Source organism: Rhinolophus hipposideros (genome assembly GCF_964194185.1).
Source record: "Rhinolophus hipposideros genome assembly, chromosome: 9".
Classification (NCBI taxonomy): domain Eukaryota; kingdom Metazoa; phylum Chordata; class Mammalia; order Chiroptera; family Rhinolophidae; genus Rhinolophus; species Rhinolophus hipposideros.
In genome coordinates this window covers 4,614,515-4,634,346 of record NC_138055.1, presented here as the reverse complement: position 1 = coordinate 4,634,346, position 19,832 = coordinate 4,614,515, and the positions used below count along the sequence as shown (strand labels likewise).

At 56.8% G+C, this 19,832-nt stretch overlaps 1 protein-coding gene across 1 annotated transcript; it reads right to left on the bottom strand.

Moving 5' to 3' along the window:
* Nucleotides 1-318: 318 nt before the first annotated feature.
* Nucleotides 319-11,076, bottom strand: PNPLA5 (patatin like domain 5, triacylglycerol lipase; the record flags this gene model as incomplete). The annotated part of the gene is made up of 9 exons (XM_081059035.1): nucleotides 319-435; nucleotides 1,090-1,207; nucleotides 3,342-3,474; nucleotides 5,485-5,670; nucleotides 6,745-6,805; nucleotides 8,103-8,312; nucleotides 8,566-8,631; nucleotides 10,252-10,484; nucleotides 10,884-11,076. 9 exons carry the CDS (start codon nucleotides 11,074-11,076, stop codon nucleotides 319-321), a joined length of 1,317 nt encoding a protein of 438 aa, XP_080915161.1.
* Nucleotides 11,077-19,832: the final 8,756 nt, after the last annotated feature.

Here is a 19,832-nt window from a genome sequence, read left to right as displayed (position 1 = left end):
CTAGAAAATACCAACAGGCTGGGCCTCTCCCCAAAAAGAAGTACCCAGACCTCAGGGAACTGGCTCCAAGGAGCAGGGGCTCCAAAGGGGCCGGTGGGGCCTCCTCTGGCTCCTGAGGGCCACTTGCCCACACTGTCTGAGACAAGAGTCTGGGAGGAAAAATGAGAGGCTGTTCCGTCATTCCTTCATTCGGATAATTCCAGTGCCCACCCTGGGTCGAGGGCTGGGCACTGAGCTCCGGAAGGCAAACCACATCTGGGCCTCACTCAAGAGGGCAGATGTGGGCACAGAGGACAAAGACGGGTCAGGAGAGGTCAGTCACTGGGCTGGTCCAGCTTGGTGGCCCTCAGGACTTATGGGCGGGAGGGTCTGCATTTCTTGGCCAGCAGCACAGGAGGAACTGCCTTGGGCTAAAGGGGACTCGTGCCCCACGGGCTGCAGAGGTAACAGAATCCAGTGAGTGCAGGTTGTCAGAGCCTGGGGCTGGGCGAACACAAGGGTGAAGCCATGTGGGGGCAGCCTGGCACTCAGGGAGCCCCGGGTCATGCTTCCGCCAAGTCCTGCAATGAGGAATGATCCAAGCCCTTATTTGGGCTGAGTTGGGAGGACAGGAAGGTTCCAGGGATGGCCCCTCCCTGGGATCGCTGTGCTGGTTTCCTTGGTAAACAAATGGCCGTTGAGTGGGTGCGGGAGGACTGTGGGGTCTCCAGTCAGCAGGGAGGGCAGGTTGGGGAGAGACAGACAGCCCCAACCCAGACCCCAAGCAGGGCATGTGGGGACATCTGGAAGGATGACAGGACTGGTGGGGGTGTGGCCCAGCAGGGAGATCGCTTGTCCTGTGAGCTCAGGCTTTGTGTGTGCAGGGGGAGCGCTGACTGCCCCCAGCACATCCCGCAGGCTAACCGATGTGACGGGTCAGCACCTCCATCCAGGCCCAGCACGGGTCTAGCCCACAGCGGTGACCAAACACGTGCACCGAGGGCTGCGTGTGCGGATGGACAGAGGGACGTGGATTATATGGACTGCCTGCCCAGGTCCGGGGAACAGCGGGTGCCCCCCACGCAGCACAGCCACGCCTGTCCGCCTCACCTTGACCAGCCCTACGAGCTGGTCCTTCGTCCTGGAGTAGACGCCGAGGGCCAGGCTCCTCAGCATCCCCTGCATCCAGCACAAGTCTGCCGGCAGGTCAGGCAGCCACAGCATTAGCCTGGAAGAAAGCGTGGCAGGGGCTTCACCAGGCTAAGCCTGCACGGCAGCCCCGCTGCGACCAGCCGTCCCACAGCGCCAGAGCGGAGCTAGGGGTCCCTGCGCCTCAAGCACCAGGGCTAAAGGAAGGGGAACGGGGATGAGGAGCACCCAGCAGTGTTGTCTCCACCACCAAGCAGGCCAGACCCACAGAGCAGCTGCAGGGGAGTGAGGGGTTGAGGGAATGAACCATGACGGACTCTTGGTGGAGGTGGCCAGGCCCTGAGGGTCGACTCCGCAGGGCACAAGTGGGGAGCCCAGGGGAAGAAAGGGCAGGGCTTTGGGGTCAGGCTGGCTCCCATGCTTATCAGCTGTGTGACTTGGGCACGACAGGGAACCTCTGTGGGCCTCACTTTCCTCACCTGCCAAATGAGAACCGTCACCTTGCCTACATCTCCAGCCCTTCCTCTCTCTCCTCCCCAGACCAGCCCCTGCCCTCCTCACTCCACACTCCTGCATCTACTCTCCTCCCTGCAGCCAACAGCCTGCCTGAAACAGAGCTCACGCTAGTCCTCGGTCGCTCAAACCCTCCTGTGCTCCCCACCTGGGCCCTACAGCATCAGCAGAGGGCTGGGTCATCCAACTATGGCTGAGAAGGTGCCAGGGCAGGTACCTTCTCAAACTCCCTGGACACTGGAGGGCCTCGCCCCTCAGAGGGGCCTCTAAACCAGGTCCTCACACCAGGCAGACAATCCAGAGTGTAGTATGGCAAGCAAAACATAAGCAGGACTGTCACCTCCCTTGTTCTGGACCTTCTGCCTCTATTATTGCAACCTAGATGTTGAGCATGTAGAGAACATACCAAGTATGAATCTCCCTGTGGTCTAGGCAGGCCTCCCCATCAGTGCTCACACATGGATTGATTGATGGATAATTTGGTAACTGAAAAGGCTAGAATTTGCCTATTTGATTTCAACTTGTGGTTTCAGTCAATGGCTCAGGATGAAGAGAATCTGTGCCAGCAGAAAGCTCCCTCCCAGCTTTTGGTCACCAGCAATTCCAACAACAGGGCTGATCCCGTCCTTAACTCAACATGGAGCAGGACAGAGGCCTGTGACCTGCTACACAGACCTTTTTCTGGGGCACAGAGAACTTTTTTAAATACGGATCTCCACGTGACACTCCCCTGGTGAAACCCCTCATTGCCTTCCGCCACTGTCAGGATAAAGACCCCACTCCTCACATGGCTCCCCTTGCAGCCTGCCCAGCCCCATCTGGGATAGCACTCCATCTTTTGGCTTCAGACACACCGGCCTCTCTTTCTGCTCCTCATATGAGCTTTATGCCCTTCTGCCTTCTGCCCCAGGACCTTTGCACATGCTGTTCCATCCATCTGGAATTTTTTCCCTTCCCTCTTTGCTTCGTGGACTCTTACCCATCCTTCAGATTATAGCTTATAAGTTACCTCCTCCAGGCAGCCTTCCCTGACTAGACAGCCCCTAGTATGAGCCGTCCCAGTTCATAGCCAGTGGAGACCTCTCTAGGTATCGCTCAGCAGAGCTGTGATTAAACAGGTGAATGTGCGATGCTGTGTGGGTTGTCAGGCTGCAGAAGGCTGGGGCTAGGTCTAGTTCAATGCTGCCTCCCTCGTCCCTGGTAGGCCCTCGATAACCATTGGAATCCATGAACCCACAATGAGGAGTGCTCATTAGTCAGCAGAGTTAGGACGGTTAGTGAGGGTTCAACCATAGCTCGTCTGCCATGGAACGGCCTTGTTTTATAGGAAAAGAAGCTGAGGCTCAGAGTAGTCAAGCGACCTGGCCCCGGCCACACAGCAACTCTGAGCCAGACCGGCCCCTAGAGTTATCTTCAAAAACAGCACATGGTCTCTGAGGCTCTGTCGGGTGGCGCAATGGGCCAGAGGTCCTAGAGACAGAGGAGGAGCCGGGGCACTGACCAGGAGGCCCCTCTTTACAGCTGCCATACTGCTTCCCCATCAACCCGGTTTTGCAGAGACCACCAAGACCGCTCAGGGAATCGCCGCCAACACTAGGCAGCGTGGGGAGACCAGCCGCCCTTCCTGCCATGGGCACTGATCTCTGCCACAACCCTGGTGGCAAGCCAGACCCCTCCCATGACCCCTGGCTGGTCCTCACCTCTTGCTCCGGAAGTAGACGTACTCGAAGGGCAGCGTGCAGGGCAGCAGCAGGTATGTCAATGCCCGGCCGGACCTCGACCGGCAGAAGCGGGCCCAGGGTCTGGGGTCCCTCATACATGCTTTCTTCAGTGCTACAAGAGAAGCCACGGCATCCCACCCACCACACCTCAATGCCGGTAGAGGCAGCATGAGCCCCTTTCAACTCCACACAGTCCACAGACTTCACCCACCCTCAGCTGCAGAGGAAGAAACAGCATTGATCAAGCCCCTGCATGAGCCAGCGGGTGGCTAGGCCCACAGCTCATGCTCTCATTACTGACCCTGAAACGGGCAGGGTATGCCCCTTTCACAGAAGAGGAGACTGAGGTTCAAAGTGGAGAAGTGACTTGTCCAAAGCCCATCGCCAGGAAGTGACAGGGCCAGGATGGACACAAGGCCTGTCAGGCTCCTCAAACTCTTTCCACCTCTCCTATCCCTCTGGAAAGTCTGCTGTGGCCCCCTAAGATGGGGCATATGCTCCCTCGATAACAGGAACACATTGGTATTATTATCAAGCACAGCAGTGGCAGCAGCTGGAACCACAACTACCATTTTCGGAGCCCTCTATCCTCTGAACTGACCAGAGTGGAAGGAACCGACATCCTGGCCAGGGCTGAGCCGGGCCCCAAGTCCCTGCCCCAAGACCACCATGCAGCCACACACACACCACCAACCAGTGTCTGGCCAGGCCCCCCTAGAGACAGGCGCTGGGAGGGTTCACTGAGCACAGTTCCGAGACCCGGCTCCCAGTTTACCTGCCATGTTCTCGGGACAAGTCCCTTCTCTTCCCCAAGCCTAGGGAAGTGGGGATACGGCAGCACCTACCTCGCTGGGCAGGTAGGTGACAATTAATGGATGCCTGTCAGGGCCAGGCCAAAGGACAATCCCCTTCCCAGCGGGTGTGACCACTGCAGTGCGGCCGGCCCCAGGGGCAGCTCTCGGGTGCCCCCGTGTGGCTGCAGGTATTCTGCCAGGGTTCCAGAGTCCAAGCTCCAACCTCAGGGCTCAGCCCGTTTCTGCTCACCCTGTGTGGTCTCCAGTGCTGAACGAGGCGTCCTCCCCACCCCTCCCCATTCCCCCACCCACCTCACTGTCCCTGCTCTGGCCTCACCGCCATCATCTCTCCTCCCAGCCTCCTGCCGCTTCAGCCTGTCCCCTCCCAGTGAGTTGCAGTAATGCCTGGAGTTCAGAGCAGCAGTGAACTCTGAAGAGGAGGGGTGGCCCCCAGCAGCCCCCCCAGGTGCCCCATCTTTCTCCTCCAGGCTGCCTGCCCACCCCTCCCAGCCCCCCTAAGCTCAGTTCTGTGACCCTGCCCCTCAACCACTGTGTTAAAGCCACAGGGGCCTCCAGCTCTTCCCCCGTCCACCCCACCCAGGACATCTGCACATGCGTGCCCGCAGCCTGGATGCCTGTCTTCCCCTCTCTTTGCCTGGACAGCTCCTCTTTTCATACCTCACTTAGACGCTGCTCTCACTTAGCCCCCACCAGCACCACGACATGTGTCTGTGGGACCCTGCATTTTCCTGTTATTGCAACTGTGACATTTAGGGTACTGGGCAGAAGAGCAGGCTAAATGGCTCAGAGCAGAACTAGTTCGGCCATTTGCTAGCTGTGGGACCCCACGTAAGTCACTTAGCGACCTCTCTGTGCTATGGTTTCCTCATCTGTACAACGGGGACAATTCAGTACCATACTCAGAGTATTGTTGAAAGGATGAAATGAGTCCAGACCCTCCAGACGTGCCCGTTCTGCCCCTCCACACGTCCTGCCCTTTCCTGGACAGTGGGCAATGACCTGGCTTTCCAAGCATGGTCTTGGGTTTGAATCCCCCAGCTGTGGGCTTTGAGACCTTCCCCTCTCTGTATTTCAGTGTTTTCATCCATGAAATGGGGTAAGAAAATCACTAGGGTCCACGGTTGTGGTGAGAAGTGAATGACACTGTAAAAGCCCCTGGCACCATGCCTGGCACTTAGTAGGTGCTCAAAAAAATGAGTCCTGTCCTCTACCAGACAATGAGCACCTTCATGGAAGCATCCCAGCCCCCAGCCCCTGCATGCAGGGCACCTGCTAGGTGAGCGAGTACAGGTAAGAAGGGGAAGTACCAGCCTCCAGCTCTGGCGAGAGCTTCTCAAAGTTGGGCACGTCCTTCACCAGCACGTTGGGCACTGCCCAGTTGAGCGACAGGCCTGCCTCCTGGCCTTGGTCATGACCAGCATCCCGGGTCCCATCAGCTGGGGCTGGGGGCTCCTTAGACACCAGCGTCCACAGCACTGGCTCCTTGGTGAGTCCTGGGTCAGGGGACAGGAAGGATATTGCAGGTGGGACCATCTAGAGCCTCCCGGGGACAATGAATGCCCCAGCTCTCACACTGTCCATCCCATCCACACCCCTCAAGACCCAAACCCAGCTCTGAGGACCTACTTATCACAGGATGGACCCAAGGCTCGTCCTGAAAGCTGCCTCCCTGCATTGCCCCAGCCCTGCTCTGCTCCCTTGTGTACTTCCTGGTGGTAAATCAGAGCCCAGAGCCCGAAGACAGTCTGGAGTTCAAACCCTGGCTCTACCACATGCAAGCTATGTAACCTAATGGCTCCACACCTCGGTTCTCCTCCCTGTGAAAGGGGAAAATCAAGACCTGCTCTACACGGTTGTTGTGAGAATTTAGATAAGTACGTAAGGCTCAGACCCGGGTCTGGGTATGTGGTAAGTGCTCAGCAAATGCTTCCTGCTACTGTGTGTTTGGGGGCAGGGGGGGGTCAAGGACATGGGGTCTGGGGCCACACAACCTGAGTTGGCCTCTCAGCTCCAGCACTTTGAAGAGCAGTACGCTGTGGATGACATCCAAGCTCTAGCCCCGACCTCACTGGCCCACCCACCACCCCAGGAACACACACACACACACCTGCGGCCATACTGTGTGCTCCCCCAAGGTACCAGCCTCTGTTCCCTTGCTCCTGCTCTTCCCTCTGCCACATGCCCTTTTCAACCTTTCCATCATCTTCCTAACTAGTCAAAACCCAGCTCTCTGTCCCTGTCTCCAGGAAGCCTTCCTTGTTCTCTGCAGCCCCCAGCCTGGGTTGGGGTGTTCTCTGCGCTCCCCCAACCCTGAGCACCCTGCATCTCCCTGAGATGTCTCTCTCTGGCTCTGTCCCCCTGCCCTCGGCTGCAGGCAGGTCGAGAGCGGGACACATGTGTGTTCCTCTCTGGATCCCTAGCCTGCAGCTCAGGCCAAGCACCAAACAGAGGCTGAGGGAGAGAATGAGTGAGTCAAGGTCCAGAAAAACCACAAATGCCAAGAGACAGGGTCCACCTGGCATGCACATGGGGTGAGATCCCCGGCGACTGTGGGGGCTGCCACCTACCGCGTCTCTCCAGGAACCGCAGGGCGTCCAAGTAGCCTTGCCTGCAGCTGTCAGCCACAATCTGCCAACACACAGGTCAGGCTGCGATGAGGGAGGCATGGACCTCCCCTCGAGCTTGTGGTCGCGGGCCAGAGACTTGTCGTCAACTGGAAGTGAGCTCAGCCCAGCCTACGCTCCCCCAGAGACCCCTCAGCAGGGCTGGAGGACCCCAGGGGACCCCAGCACCAGGAAGGGGGGCCACAGGACCGCAGGTGGAACAAAGCTGCTCGAGCTGCTTCCCTCCTCTAAGACTCTTGTACCAGCCCCTGCCCCCACTGGCCTGTGTTCCCTCCTCCTGCCCAGGATACCTGGGACATTGCCTGGTTCCCCATAGGTCAGTGGATGATGGGTCCCTTTGCCTGTTTGATGTTCCTTTCCAGGAGCAACCTGAGATGGCAGAGGAGCCCCGGAGCCCACGCCCACCTGTCTCGTTCAGGGCCCCCCAACTAGTGGGGAAAAGGCACCTGTAGGTCCAGAAAGGTGCTCTGCCTCCCTGTGCTATGTGACCTGGGATGGCCACACCACCTGTCTGAGAACCTTGGTTGCCTTGTCTGTAAATGGGGCTGAGACTTTCTGTCCACCCCAGGGCTGTAGGGAGGATCAGAAGAAATGACGTGACCTCATTTCATAAATTACAAAACATTACAGAACCATAAGAGGTGTGAAGGAATAGGGGAGAGCCAGGGCGTGCTGCAGGGTAGAGGAACATGTTATGATGATAAATCAGGTTGTCAAATTACCGATTTCCCAGAAATACCAAGGGGCAAGAAGCAGGAAGTGTGGGTTGTTGTCCATCTTTTTCTGTGCTCCTGCCTCACCTCCACACGGCCAATCGGGCCACAGTCTAGGGCAACGGTTAGGAGCATGGGTCTGGGCTAGCTCAGGATTTGAAACTTGGCTTTGTGGCTTGAGGGCTGTGTGGCTGTGAACAGGTCACTCAACCTCTCTGCGCCATAGTGTCCTCCCCGGAGAAATGGAGATGACTGACAACAGTCCCTTCTCACAGAGCCTGACCCGGAGGAGCACCGGCAGAGGCCTGGCTCACACGCACGCTCAGCAGAGTGGGCCTCAGTGCGGTGCAGTTTACAGGGGCCCCGTCCCAACTCTACACTTGCTCAGGAGGAGGGGGAAGAATAGTAAGGACACAACCTGGGCTTCAGGCTGTGGGTTCGAGGGCCTGGCTGTAAGACTCGGGACATGTATCCTAACCGCCCTGAGGCTATGAGGAAGGTTTAGGGGCACAGAGTCTGACTCACGGGGCCCTTGATCTCGGCCCAGCCTCTAACACCTTCCAGGCTGGGTGCCGGGGCCAGACCTACCTCAGGGTTGGGAGGTATGAAGCAGATGAGCCCCAAGAAGAAGTTGTCGGCACAGATCTGGAAGTTGGCATTGCAGGCGTTCACCTCGTGCATGCTGGCCGACATGCTCGGGGGGCAGATGTCCATTGTCCCGTGGAAAGGCGACACGGTGATGGTGTTGGGGCAGTCCGCAAACGGTAAGGTGTTGCTCAGAGCCCCGTCGAAGTAGCGCTGCAATTCAGGTGGGCAGTGCTCAGGACCCCTGCCCTCCTCCCACACCCACACAGCCACCGAGCCACCCACCAAAGAGGGGCTGCAGCTGGTGGCCCTGAGTCACTAGGTCTGCTCTAGCCCAGATTGCTCTGAGCACCCCAGGAGCTGGGGAGTGCTGGCACACAGTAGGTGCTCAAGGAGCGCTGGTGCCCTCCCCCGACCCACATACCTCTCAACAGCAGACGCTCAGGGCAGAGCCTCAGCCACTTACCTCCCCTCGGAATTCAGGGGGGATAATCCCGCAGTAGAAAGGAAAGTACAGGGAACAGATCACGGCCTGGAAAGACAAGAGTGGTCGGAAACAATTGTTCATGCTCCTCGTGCTCAGAACCTGCTCTGAGTACAGGGTCTCATCCCAGGGCAGCCCATGAGGTGGGTGTCATTCGTCCTGTGCCCAGGGGAGGGACTTGAGGCCCTGGGAGGCTTGAGTCCCAGCCAACTTCCCAAGGTTAAGAAAGGATTTGAATGCAGGCCCGTCCCAACATCCATCTGCCCTTGTCTCCCTGCTGATGGGACCTTTGCTGACTCAGGATTGCTGCTGTGATGTCTTCCCCCGAAAGGCAATCGGAGGCATCACTTCTCTTTCACGAGTCTGGCAGAAATTCTCCCCCAAGAATCGAGGGATGTCTCCCAGCGTGTGTTCCTTGGACACTGATCTAACCAGACGCACCTCAAACAAGACACCTTGACTTCTCTACCTACTTGGAAAACACTGCCTACTTTTCCAGTAAAGGCTCTGACAAGTCCTGCAGTAAAAAAGCTCCTTAACGTAGACCCTGATGCTGTTGGTATTTAGGGCTGGATAATTCTCTGTTGTGTATGGGGGGGGGCTGTGCATTGAAGGACGTTTAGCATCACCCTTGACCTCTACCCACCAGAAGCTAGTAGTACACACACAGTTGTGACAGCCACAAATATCTCCAGCATTGCCAAATGTCCCCAAGGGGAAAATCACCCAACTGAGAACCCCTGACCCAGAGCTCACCAACACCTGGTGCACAGAGCCTGTGCCCCCGAACCCTTGGAGAACACCCTCCAGTGCTTTCTGGGAGATGCACCCCTCTCCTGGCTCTGACCAGATGGAGAAGCAGGGGAGCACCTCACTCCCCCGGATGAATAATAGAAGTGACAGCAGCTAATGTTTCCTGAGGACCTACTCTGTGCCAGGCAGGCCGTGTGCTATGTGCCACATAGGCAAAGATGCTGGAACGCACGTTGGGGTCCCCAGCTGGCTTCCCCGGGAGGCTGTGGGCGTCGGCCCGCAGCAAGGGATTGGCCCTCTCTGCACACACTGAGAATTCCGGTCAGCACAGACCCACGGACAGGCCCTGTGTTGGGCACTGGGAGCACCAGGAGAGAAAGACGCTGCGTACGGAACCCGTCTGGGTGGACAGGGAGGCCCTGATGGAGAGAGTGGACAGAGCGGCAATGGGGAAAGCACAGGCTTCCTGGCTGAGGCCTTGCAGGGGGTGGACCTGACTCCTTCCCTGTCTGAGCTCGCCCAGGGGCCCTCCTGGCCACCCCCACCTCCTGTCCCTGCACTCTTTCCCTGACCACGTGGCTCTCTGTCATATCCTCCTATTTTATTTCAATACTGGATGACGTATTAACTCATTGATCTGTACGTCACACACATTAGACCAGAAGCCCCAAGACTTAGGCAAGATTCTGAGGGCCCCCCCACAGGGTGGAAGTCTCCTTACTCACCTTGCCACCCCTGTCTGCACCTTGACCCTCTCGTTTGTAACCAAACTGAAGAGCTGTAAGTTCAGCACCACCCCACCCACCCAGCCCGCCCCGCAGATGTGCCTGCCCCTGGGAAGTGCCTGGAAGTCACTCTGCTGGGAGACGGAACCCAGCCACGGGCCACCAGGCCCTGGGGCCAGCAGCTGCTCACCTGGATGACCTCATCGCGGGAAGTGAAATCGGTGACCACGACGTTGTGACCATCAGGCCAGCGGGTCAGCGAGACGCCCAGCCGCTGGGAGGCCAGGATGTGAATGTTGGCAGGCAGAATGGCCTGCAGCCGCTGCCTGACGTGCTCGATGGGTGCAAAGGCGGGGTGGAAGATGCCCAGGCTGAGCTGCTCCACCTGCTTGACCAGGTCCAGGAGCTGGGAGCAGGAGAAGTCTGCAGGCATGGGGACGGGTCCTAAGCCACTGGGGTCCTGCCACACCCGCCGGAAGGCTTGACCTCCCTCCTGGGTGCCATGGGAGTGCAGGGTCCTTGGCACTCAAGCTCAGAATTTCTGTGCCCAGCACTGTGTTCAAATCCTCTGTCCACTTTTTGCCCCCAAGTGACCTTGGGAACAGTCTGCCCAGCTCTGAGCCTCAGATCCCTCTTCTGCGAACTGGGAGTAACCACAGTCCCGAGTCCTCAGGGCTCTCGTGAGGAATAAAGGGGAGTCTGCTGGGTGGAAAGAGCCCTGGGCACAGCGCCAGGCGCAAGGCCGGGCCCGCCCCTCGCCCTCCGCTGGCAATCAGCCGGCGAGGTCCCCAGCCCTCCCCAGCCGGCCGTCCCCAGACGCACCGATTGACTCCCCCAAGAGGATACAGAGGGCGTTGAGTGTCCCAGACGAGGAGCCGTAGAACCGGCGGGCGCCCTGGAGGAGGCGCGGGGCGCGCTCAGCCAGGCAGTGGGTTGCACCCACGTGGTAGAGGCCCAAGAAGGCGGCGCCCGAAAAGGACAGGTTCCAGCTGCCCTCCTCCTCGAAGCAGCCCATGGCGGCGGGCCCGGATGGGTACAGAGTCGGAATGGGGCTGGGAAGGGGGAGCAGGGGCGGACGGACGGCCGGGATGGAGCCGTGATGTGGAGCCCGAGGTGCGGCCCGTATGTGAAGCTCCGGGGGAGCCCGGGCCCCGCCCCCGAGGCCACCGTCCCGCCCCCGGCCTGCGTTACCTGCCGCCCCAGCGAATGAGGTCCCCGGGCTATGACCTCCCTCCCCCCAGGTGAGCACCAGGTGTGCCCCAGAAGTGCAGACACGCCGTGGGTGCCCTGACGCCGCCCCCACACACCTGCCCTGGTTCCGGTTCATGCCCCAGATTGCTGGGTGACAGGACCCGGGAGAGTGGGATCAACCCTTCCTGATCACTGGTAGTCTTGATAGAAGATTTATTCCTGTCCCCACTTTACAGATGAGGAAACTGAGGGCAGGAGGGAAGTGGCAGAGCTGGACCCACGACACCTGGTCTTTGGTGTCAAACCAGCCTCAATTCTGCAGCAGTCCTGGTTCAAGGACCAGAGACCCAGGGAGATCTGGGTCCCACACTGTTGTTCCCACCTGTGGACGTTCCCCAAACTCCTCATCCTCTCTGGGCTGTGGGTTTCAGCATAATATGAGGACTTTCAGAGGACTTTCTGCTCAGACCTCTGCACCCCAAACACAGACCCCCCCCATCAGCTGCCCAGCCCTGGGGGCAGCAGGCACCCACACTGTGCAAAGTGCTTTCTTTGCTGTCACCTTCACAAAGCTGTGTGAGTAGGAACCACTGTGCCCACGTTCAGATGGCGACACCAGCAAAGCCAGGAAATGCCTCCAAGAAAACTGGCCCCCATCCTGTAAACTGGACAGCAATTCTGGAAGTCAAGCCAGGGCAAGTGCAATTAAATGCCCCAGAGAAATTCTCTGATGAGTCCACAGGGTGACGGGGGTGTGGGGCAGAGTTGCCTGTGGTGGGGCCTAGAGGACTCCCCCCACACCCCAGGGATGGGTGAGTGACCCCAATGGGCATATTCCATAGAATGTCACAGAGCCTTAGAAGTGACGGGCAAAAGAAGAATGAGGTTTATTGCATGATGCCATTTATGCAAACACTCCGAAAGCCTTACCATGTATGTTTAAAACAATATATTAACTGCCTGGAAGGTGAGTTGGAAGGTCATACCTTATATATATTAGAGTATGGCTCTGGGAGTGGAAGGGAAGGGAAGGAGAGGGGGGAGGAAAGGGCAATGGATAAAATAACAAATAAAACATGATGGGCACCTGAGGAGCTCAAAAGGAGGGGAAGGGACCCAGCTATGGAGCAGCAGCAGAGCTGGCCCCCAGCCTGGACCAGCTAGACTGGAACTGATGCTCAGACGCCTTCTGTAGCACCCCCAGCCCGAGTGGGGACAGACCCCTGGAATTCCTTCCAGGGTGCAGAGTGCCTGGGGGCTTCTTTCCCTCAGAGGTGGGGCCTGGGGACTCAGGAGAGGCTTTCTGGGGGCCTCTGAAGGTTGACAACACCCTAGGCAAGTATTTACTCCTTCCTGGCACTGGGCTAAGCACTTTTCCTAGGTTGTGTCATTTCATCTTCACAACTGTTCTGTAAGATGGACAGTGTCTCCGACCCCATTTGACAGCTAAAGAAACCGAGACGTAAACCAGGAACCCAAGAGAGCTCTGCTGGGAAAAGGCAGAGCTGGGACTCTGCAGGCCTCCTGTTGCCCCGACAGAGAAGAAAAGGGTGGCCAGAAGGAAGCAGAGTTGGGGGAGTTGGGGTGGGAACAGCAGCGGGGCCAGGGGAGGCAGAGCTGGTGGGTGGGCAGCACGGACCCCTGGGAAAGACCAAGTGGCTGAAAGCCCCCGTCTCTGCATCTGCCTGGTGACTGGTCCATGCAGCCAGGCGCTCACCAACCCCCCACTGAATAAGCTGCAGGAATGCTTCCAGAGCAGGACACACAGCAAGTGAGGCCTCTGCAGGGTCCTTCTGCTGGCCTCACACGATGAGCCTAGTCCTCTCTCCACTTCTCTCCCTGGAGGAGGCAGCCCTCCCCCCGCCCACCCCAGCTCCTGACACACGTGCCCCATCTCACCTATAGCAAAATCCCCACCACCCTAACCCCTCCTAGTGCCAGGCTAGAACGCATCACAGGGCTCCTGGGCTCCTTCCCTTGCTCACCAGGCCCTCACCTGTGGCCTCCTCAAACACCTCATCACTCCTCCCCTGGTGCCCGCAGGCCCATGGCCCATCACCTCTCACCCCATCACCTGCTACCACCTCCGACTGCCTTCCCAGCCCCGCCCCTCCCACACACACTGCAAGGTGGCTCCTGGCTCACCTACTCACGCAGGTGTAAACCCAACTCTTCTAACACCAAACTCCCCTGTGTGCTTCCAGATCCCTCCACAAAGGCTGAACCCACCTCGGGAAAGGGCGGGGGGCGGTGTCCTGCTGCTGCCACTCTGGGCCTTGGAGCAGAGGAGCTGACTGGAGCCTGGGGCAGGCACGCCAGAGCTGGGTCCTGACTCACCCCTCCCAGGCTGGGCTTCCTGAAGGCAGGTCACTTCCCCTGTTGGAGCCTGTCCCTTACCACCAGTTGTTGGTAACACCTACCTACTCCCTGCCAGCAGACAAAGGGCCTTCCAAATTATCAGAAGAAACACACACGTGCAAAGCAAAGAACAACTCGGATTGTACAGGGAAAGATTTTTTAAAAAGAAGCACTGCAAACGAGAAGGAGACGCAAGAAAGAACCAATCCCATGTGGAAAACCAACAAATCTGAATAGGACCCATCCTGGCACAGACACGCCATCGAAAATATTCTCCAGCTGTTGAAATAGAGGGCAGGTCCATCCGTATGCACCGACAAGGGCCACTCCTGAGAGAGAGGACGTGCCCACATACCACACCGTGGTAAGATTCGACCGCTGGGTGATGTTTTTAAAAGGGAGATTATGCAGAATGGAAACACATGAGAACATAAGGACAGAATGTGTCCCGAAAGAGCCACAGGAACTCTAACACTGGTGACCTGAGGAGCAGAGATAGAGGGACTTCTTGGAGAGAGGCAGATGTTCACTCTGGCCCTTGTTTAAAAGGCCTAATGAGCAGAATGAAGTGGCCTCTATAAGCAGAACCCCAGTCCTTGACCTGCCCCCACAGCCAGCCCTGTGAGGACACATACACAAGGCTCGTGGCTGCTGCCGGGTGACAGTCCATGATACCACCCTCTCTGCTTGGGTCTCTCTCTACGTGAAAGTTTCCATAATAAGTTCCTTCCAGACACGTCCCGTGGGTCAGCAAGTATCCTATTATTTCCCCGGGGAATCTCACTGTAATCACTTTCCTGGGGTTGGACTCTGCGTTTCTTGACTCTCCGCTTGTTCCTCTGCCCTGCTCAGGAGCCAAGCACCTTGAGAAAACGTGGGTCGATGGCATCGTCACTGCAGACACAGGTGGGCACGCCATCCTGCACTGACTCACCTGACTTGCTGGCAGATGACCTTGGGCTCGCTCCAGATGGGCCCCAGCTGGGGGCAATCAGAGGCTACAGCTGACTCTGACCCCTAGGAGAGGACCCGAGCACATCAGACGCAGCTTAGGAGCCCCTCACCCCACAGGAGTGGCTGTGTCGGACCTCGCAGAGGCTCTGCCTGAGACCCCGTGGTGCCATGGGAGCCTCGAAGGACAGTTTGTTCTCAAGTTCCCTTATCATCTCCCTAGTGGTCATCCAGCTTTTCTTGAACTCCTCTGTTGACGGGGAACTTCCTACTTGTCAGGGAGCCCTCTTTCCCATGAAACAGGTCTGACTTTAGAATTTACCTTCCGGTATCTTCTGCTGCCTGTTCCAGCTCCGTCTTCTGAGGCCCCGGAAGAGACTTGCTCCCACTGCCTGGGGCAGCCTTGCAGAGGCAATTACCCAGGATTTCAAATACGTCTTTATACCACTGTCTCAACCCCTGTCCAGGTGGGTCCTCTGAACTTTGTCCAGGTGGTACTGACTCTGAGCTGCAAAAACCCAGTACAGAAAAACCCAGCCCCAGGATAGCCATAGAGCTGATTTTCACCTCCTTCATTGTGGACCCTCTGCTTCTGTTAATGCTTCTGTCATTAGCGTTTTGGTAAGCAATATTATACTGATACCTGACAGGCAATTTCCAGCCACTTACATGCCCAAATCCTTTTCATAACGTCTGCTCTTGCACCATGCCTCCTCCATTCTCTACTCAGGCAACTTTGTTTCCCCCTTAAAGTCTAGAACAGCATAGTCCAATAGAAATATAATGTAAGCCTTATATGTTACTTTTAATTTTCTAACCAAAAAAGTATAGAGAAAGAGGTGAGATTATTTTCAATAATGTATTTTACTTAACTCAATATACCCAAAATGTTATCATTTCAACTTGTAATAAATATAGAAAAGTATAAGAGATTTTTTATTCTTTTATTTCCCCTAAGTCTTCTAAACCTTTTCCCTTCTCTGCTCAAATTCTCAACAGCTAAAGTAAAATAAAATCTGGCCAAAACAATAAAGTTGTATTTAATGGGAAAGTATTTTGCACAGCTTCAGGTTTTAAATTTAAATTTTAATTACTGAAAATAAAATAAATTCAGTTCCTCTGGAGAATTAGCCCAAATGGCTAGTGGCGATTATGTTGGACAGCTCAGGTCTAGAACTCAGAAAGAAAAAGAAAGTGACACCTCCCAGGGTGTACTGCTTCCCCGGCCCCTGTGGCTCTGGGAGGAGTGGGCAGGTGGCTGCCCCCTGGGAGCCCACTATCCACTGAGGGAGAGACACATCCACGGGTGACGGGCTGGAGGCAGGCTGAGGCACGCTCTGACGGCCAGTGTGAGCTGAGAAGAAAGGTGGGGATCTGTGGCCAGGTGTTCGGTGGAGACATAACCAATAGGCTTTGGAGAAAAGGTAACATTTGAGCTGGGCCTTGAAGGTTAAGTGAGCCTTCACCAGGCAGGGAAGAGGAGATGGGAGCAGAGGGACTGAGCAAAGGCACTGAGGCACAGAGGGGTAGGGAAGAGTGAGAGTCCAGTGAGGCAGGATTAGGGCGGGGGGGTGGGGAGCAGAGGGCAGAAGCCCTAAGAGCCTGGCTGAGTTGCTTTGTATGTTGTGCTTTAGAAATTGGGGTTTGCAAATTTAGGGGTGGCTGTCTGAAATTTCCTAGAGATAGACATATCAAGGCACAGAAGCACATCCAAAAGAAACTCAAGTTCAACCCTGCAGGGCACTGGAGGGGCCCCTACACACACACTCACACACACAGGAGGGAACCCACAGGGTCCCTGAGGGATGGAGAAAAGGCCATTGCATGACATGTGAGACCCAAGTTTGTTCAAGGGCCCAAGGACACTCCCTCTCCATCCCTGGGTCCCTCCCGCTTGCCCTGCATTCCAGGCGGAGATGACTGGGAGAAGGAATGGGGGCTTTGTGGGTGCTGGAAATACACCCTACTTTGATCCGATTACATGAGTAATTTACTTGCGAAAAACTCACCCAACTCTTCATTCACCTCCGATACACTTGCCTGTGTGTATGTCAAAATTCAATTTAAAAACTTAAAACAGAAGCCTCTCCTTCCTGCCCTAGGCTCTACCTCGTCCCCGCCAAGCCCCTCCTCCGCCTCCTGGACCGCACCTTTTCTTCCTTGGGAGCCCCCACACCCCGCTCCGTTTTCTTGGGTAGAGCAACCTACCGAGGGTCCATTACTTCGCTCAGCGCCGCGGAAGTCTGCTCAGCCGGTGAGGTGAACAGCATTTCTGGAGGCTGGGCTCACATGCCGGCCTCACCGACTCTTCACCTCGTGACCCCGGCTCAGTGGGTGGACACCAAATGCCTTGTTTTCCTCCATCTGTAGATGGGGACACGACAGGACGTCTGTGGGGACAGAACCCCAAAAAGCAGTTTCCAGGCTCTCGGCCTCACATAGAAAGGTGCTGGCTCAGGTAGTAAATGGCCATCAACTGTGATCGGATGGCCATCAGCTGTGGCTAGTTGGCCGTCAGCTGTAACCAGTGAGCCATTGGCCACTAATATAACTGCCGTGGCTACGCTGGCAGAAAATGGGGGCTAGCAAGAGCGGATTGCAGAGAGGCGGATGCCGCCGGTGAGAATATAGTGATATGACTCCCCTACTTATGGCTCCGTGGGTGTTCCTCTTTGGCCTCACCGTGTCCTGCGTTCTTATGTGGGGAGCGGGACCAGAGACCCCGCAGGCCGCCCCGCATGACAAATGGCGCAGCAAGCAGGGTCCTCTGCACGACAGCGTCCCTCATAGGATTATGTGGAGACTGAAAAGAGTGACTTTTGTAGAGCACTTAGCAGGACCCTGGTGGGGGCTTGCAGCCATTTATTCTCTTAAATCCCAGTCACATCGTGTAGACGGGTCCGAGTGCCTGCTCCAGCCAGGCTGGGAGATTTCAGTCCCAGCCTCGAGGAGCGTTCTCCAGTCTGGCACACAGGTGCACGTAAGCTGTGTGACCAGTCCTACGGCAGACGCAGAGGCCAAGAGCAAGCAGGGCCCTGTTGACTCAGGTCAGGGTGGCCATCTGCCTGGGCAGGATACCAGGAGTCCTGCCGCCTCCCAGCTCCACAGCTGAGCCCGTGGGCATTGGGAGCGAGGCCTGAGCCGGGAGGCAGTGGGTGATCTGGGCAGGTCGCCTCGCTGTTCTGTTTCCCCCAGGTGAGATGGGAATGGCCATTGTTATTGTTAACAGTGAGAAGGCTCTGGTGAGGACACGGGCTGAAAGGGGCTTTGGGGACTAGGAAGTGCCGGGCAAATGTGCGCCTCCATCTGTCTCTGCTCAGTCGGCCAGGGCCCTACTGTACCCGCGCAGGGCTGGAGAAGGAGAGGGAGGTGTGGAGATGTGGGGTGGGGCGTGGGCCAGAACCCACCCCAGGGAGAGGGGAACCACGCATCCAGGCCAGCATGCAGCCACTTCACTGGGTTGCACAGGCGGACATGGAGAGGCCACGGTCAGGGCCAGAGAAGGCTGTTCTGGGGACTCTGACGCCGCGTGGAGGGCACTCCTGGAGCTAAGAGAGAAGAGCTACGATGGGACACTGGGGCAGCCTGGCACGTTGCCACTCGCTTGGGCAAGCCCTGCACAGGCGAGGTGCTGGGGCTGGGGTCTGGAGTCCACTTAACAGGATGGGGACGGTTTTCCCAGGCCGTGGGCAGGCTCTCAGAGCCCCACATCTGGGCCCATGCTCAGGGCTGTTTCTCACCGCGTCTACAGACTTCTCCTTCCAGAACAGGAAAGCCAAGGGCGGGTTTCCTCTCGCAAGATGACTGCTCAGCTCCTCGTACTTTACGTGATACGAATTTTCTGTTTGGGGCCTCTGGGCCAATCCAGAATTTCATTTCTGTGTTGGGGTTTGTTTTTTCAAATGTTTTTAAAATCTGTTGAAATGGAGGTTTATTCACAAAGTTATCCAGAGCCCTGTGGTGGCTCAGATGAGGGGTGAAATTACGCGGCAGGTTGGGGGACTGGTAGGTGTGGTTCCCAGGTCAAGGCTTCCTCTCAGTCCTGAAGACAGACCGTCAGCGCTGAATTTCCCAGCTTGGACTTGGAGCTTCATAGGGCCGGCCTGCTGCTCGTGTCCTCCAGAACCTCTGGACTCTGAGCACCCATCCCCCCAGCGTGGGCTTCCCGCTGGGCTCTGAGGGCTCCACAAGGCTCTCTCCTCTCTTCCTTTGTAACTAGACATGCGCTGTGGTGGGTGGCAGAGCTCCAAAGAGGAAACACCACAAAATGGAGGATTCCAAAACTCCTCTGGGCATCAAACCCGTGATTGTCCCGCCCCCGTCAACAAAATGCATTTCCTCCCACTGTCCACCTTTTTCGCTGAACTCCGTGTTTTCCTTTTCTTCGTGAACTTTTTACTTGGGAATAATTTCAGATTTCAAGAAAAGTCGCAAAGATAGGAGAGAGTTGCCACAGGCCCTTCACCCAGCTCCCCTGCTGTCAGCATCTTAAGGAAATCAGGTGCTTTGTGGAAACCGCTCTTTGCCTATTGAAGTGCGAGCTGCTGTTGTACAAAATGAGTGAGATCTATTGGGTCCTCAGAGTCTGTGGGGGGCGGTGACCCCTCCCCCCATTGCTGTGCTTGGGTCAGGTGGGTGTAAGGTGATGGGGGAGGCAGACACAAGGCTCTGAGCAAGAGGCGAGGAGGCAGGGCAGTGGGTGCAGAAGGAACTGGAGCTGCGGGCTGGGCACAGACTCTGTGTGGGTTGGGCAGGGAGAGCTGGGAATGAGAGGGACCAAAGGATGGGACCAGGGACCCCTTTGAGTCCTCAGTGGCCCATGGTCATTGTCCTTGGCCGCAAGAGAAGAGTGGCTCTCTTGGAATATGAGGGGGAACCCTGCCTTTGTTTGGGGGCATGCAGGGGAAAGAAATAGAGACGCTTTTCTGGTAGCACAAGAAGGTTGCCAGCCCCAGGCTGTGCATTCCTGCACTGCCGCTGTTACCTGTCGGGCCTTGGGCAAGAGCCTTGACCTCCCTTTGCCTCATATCCTCATCTGTGAAGTGGAAATGATGTCACACCCTGTAGGGTTATTGCAAGACTAACTAAGAAGGTCCAGGGAACAGGCCACGCCTGGCACAGGAGCCTGTCTCTCCGTGTTCACTGCCCCTTGACCTTAAAACCCAACCTTTGGGTCCTATTCATCTCTTCATTTACTAACAAGCTGTTCTCATCCCTTTTCAAATGATTAATTCTTCTAATTCTCGTAACAACTGTAGGAGGTCAGGTGCT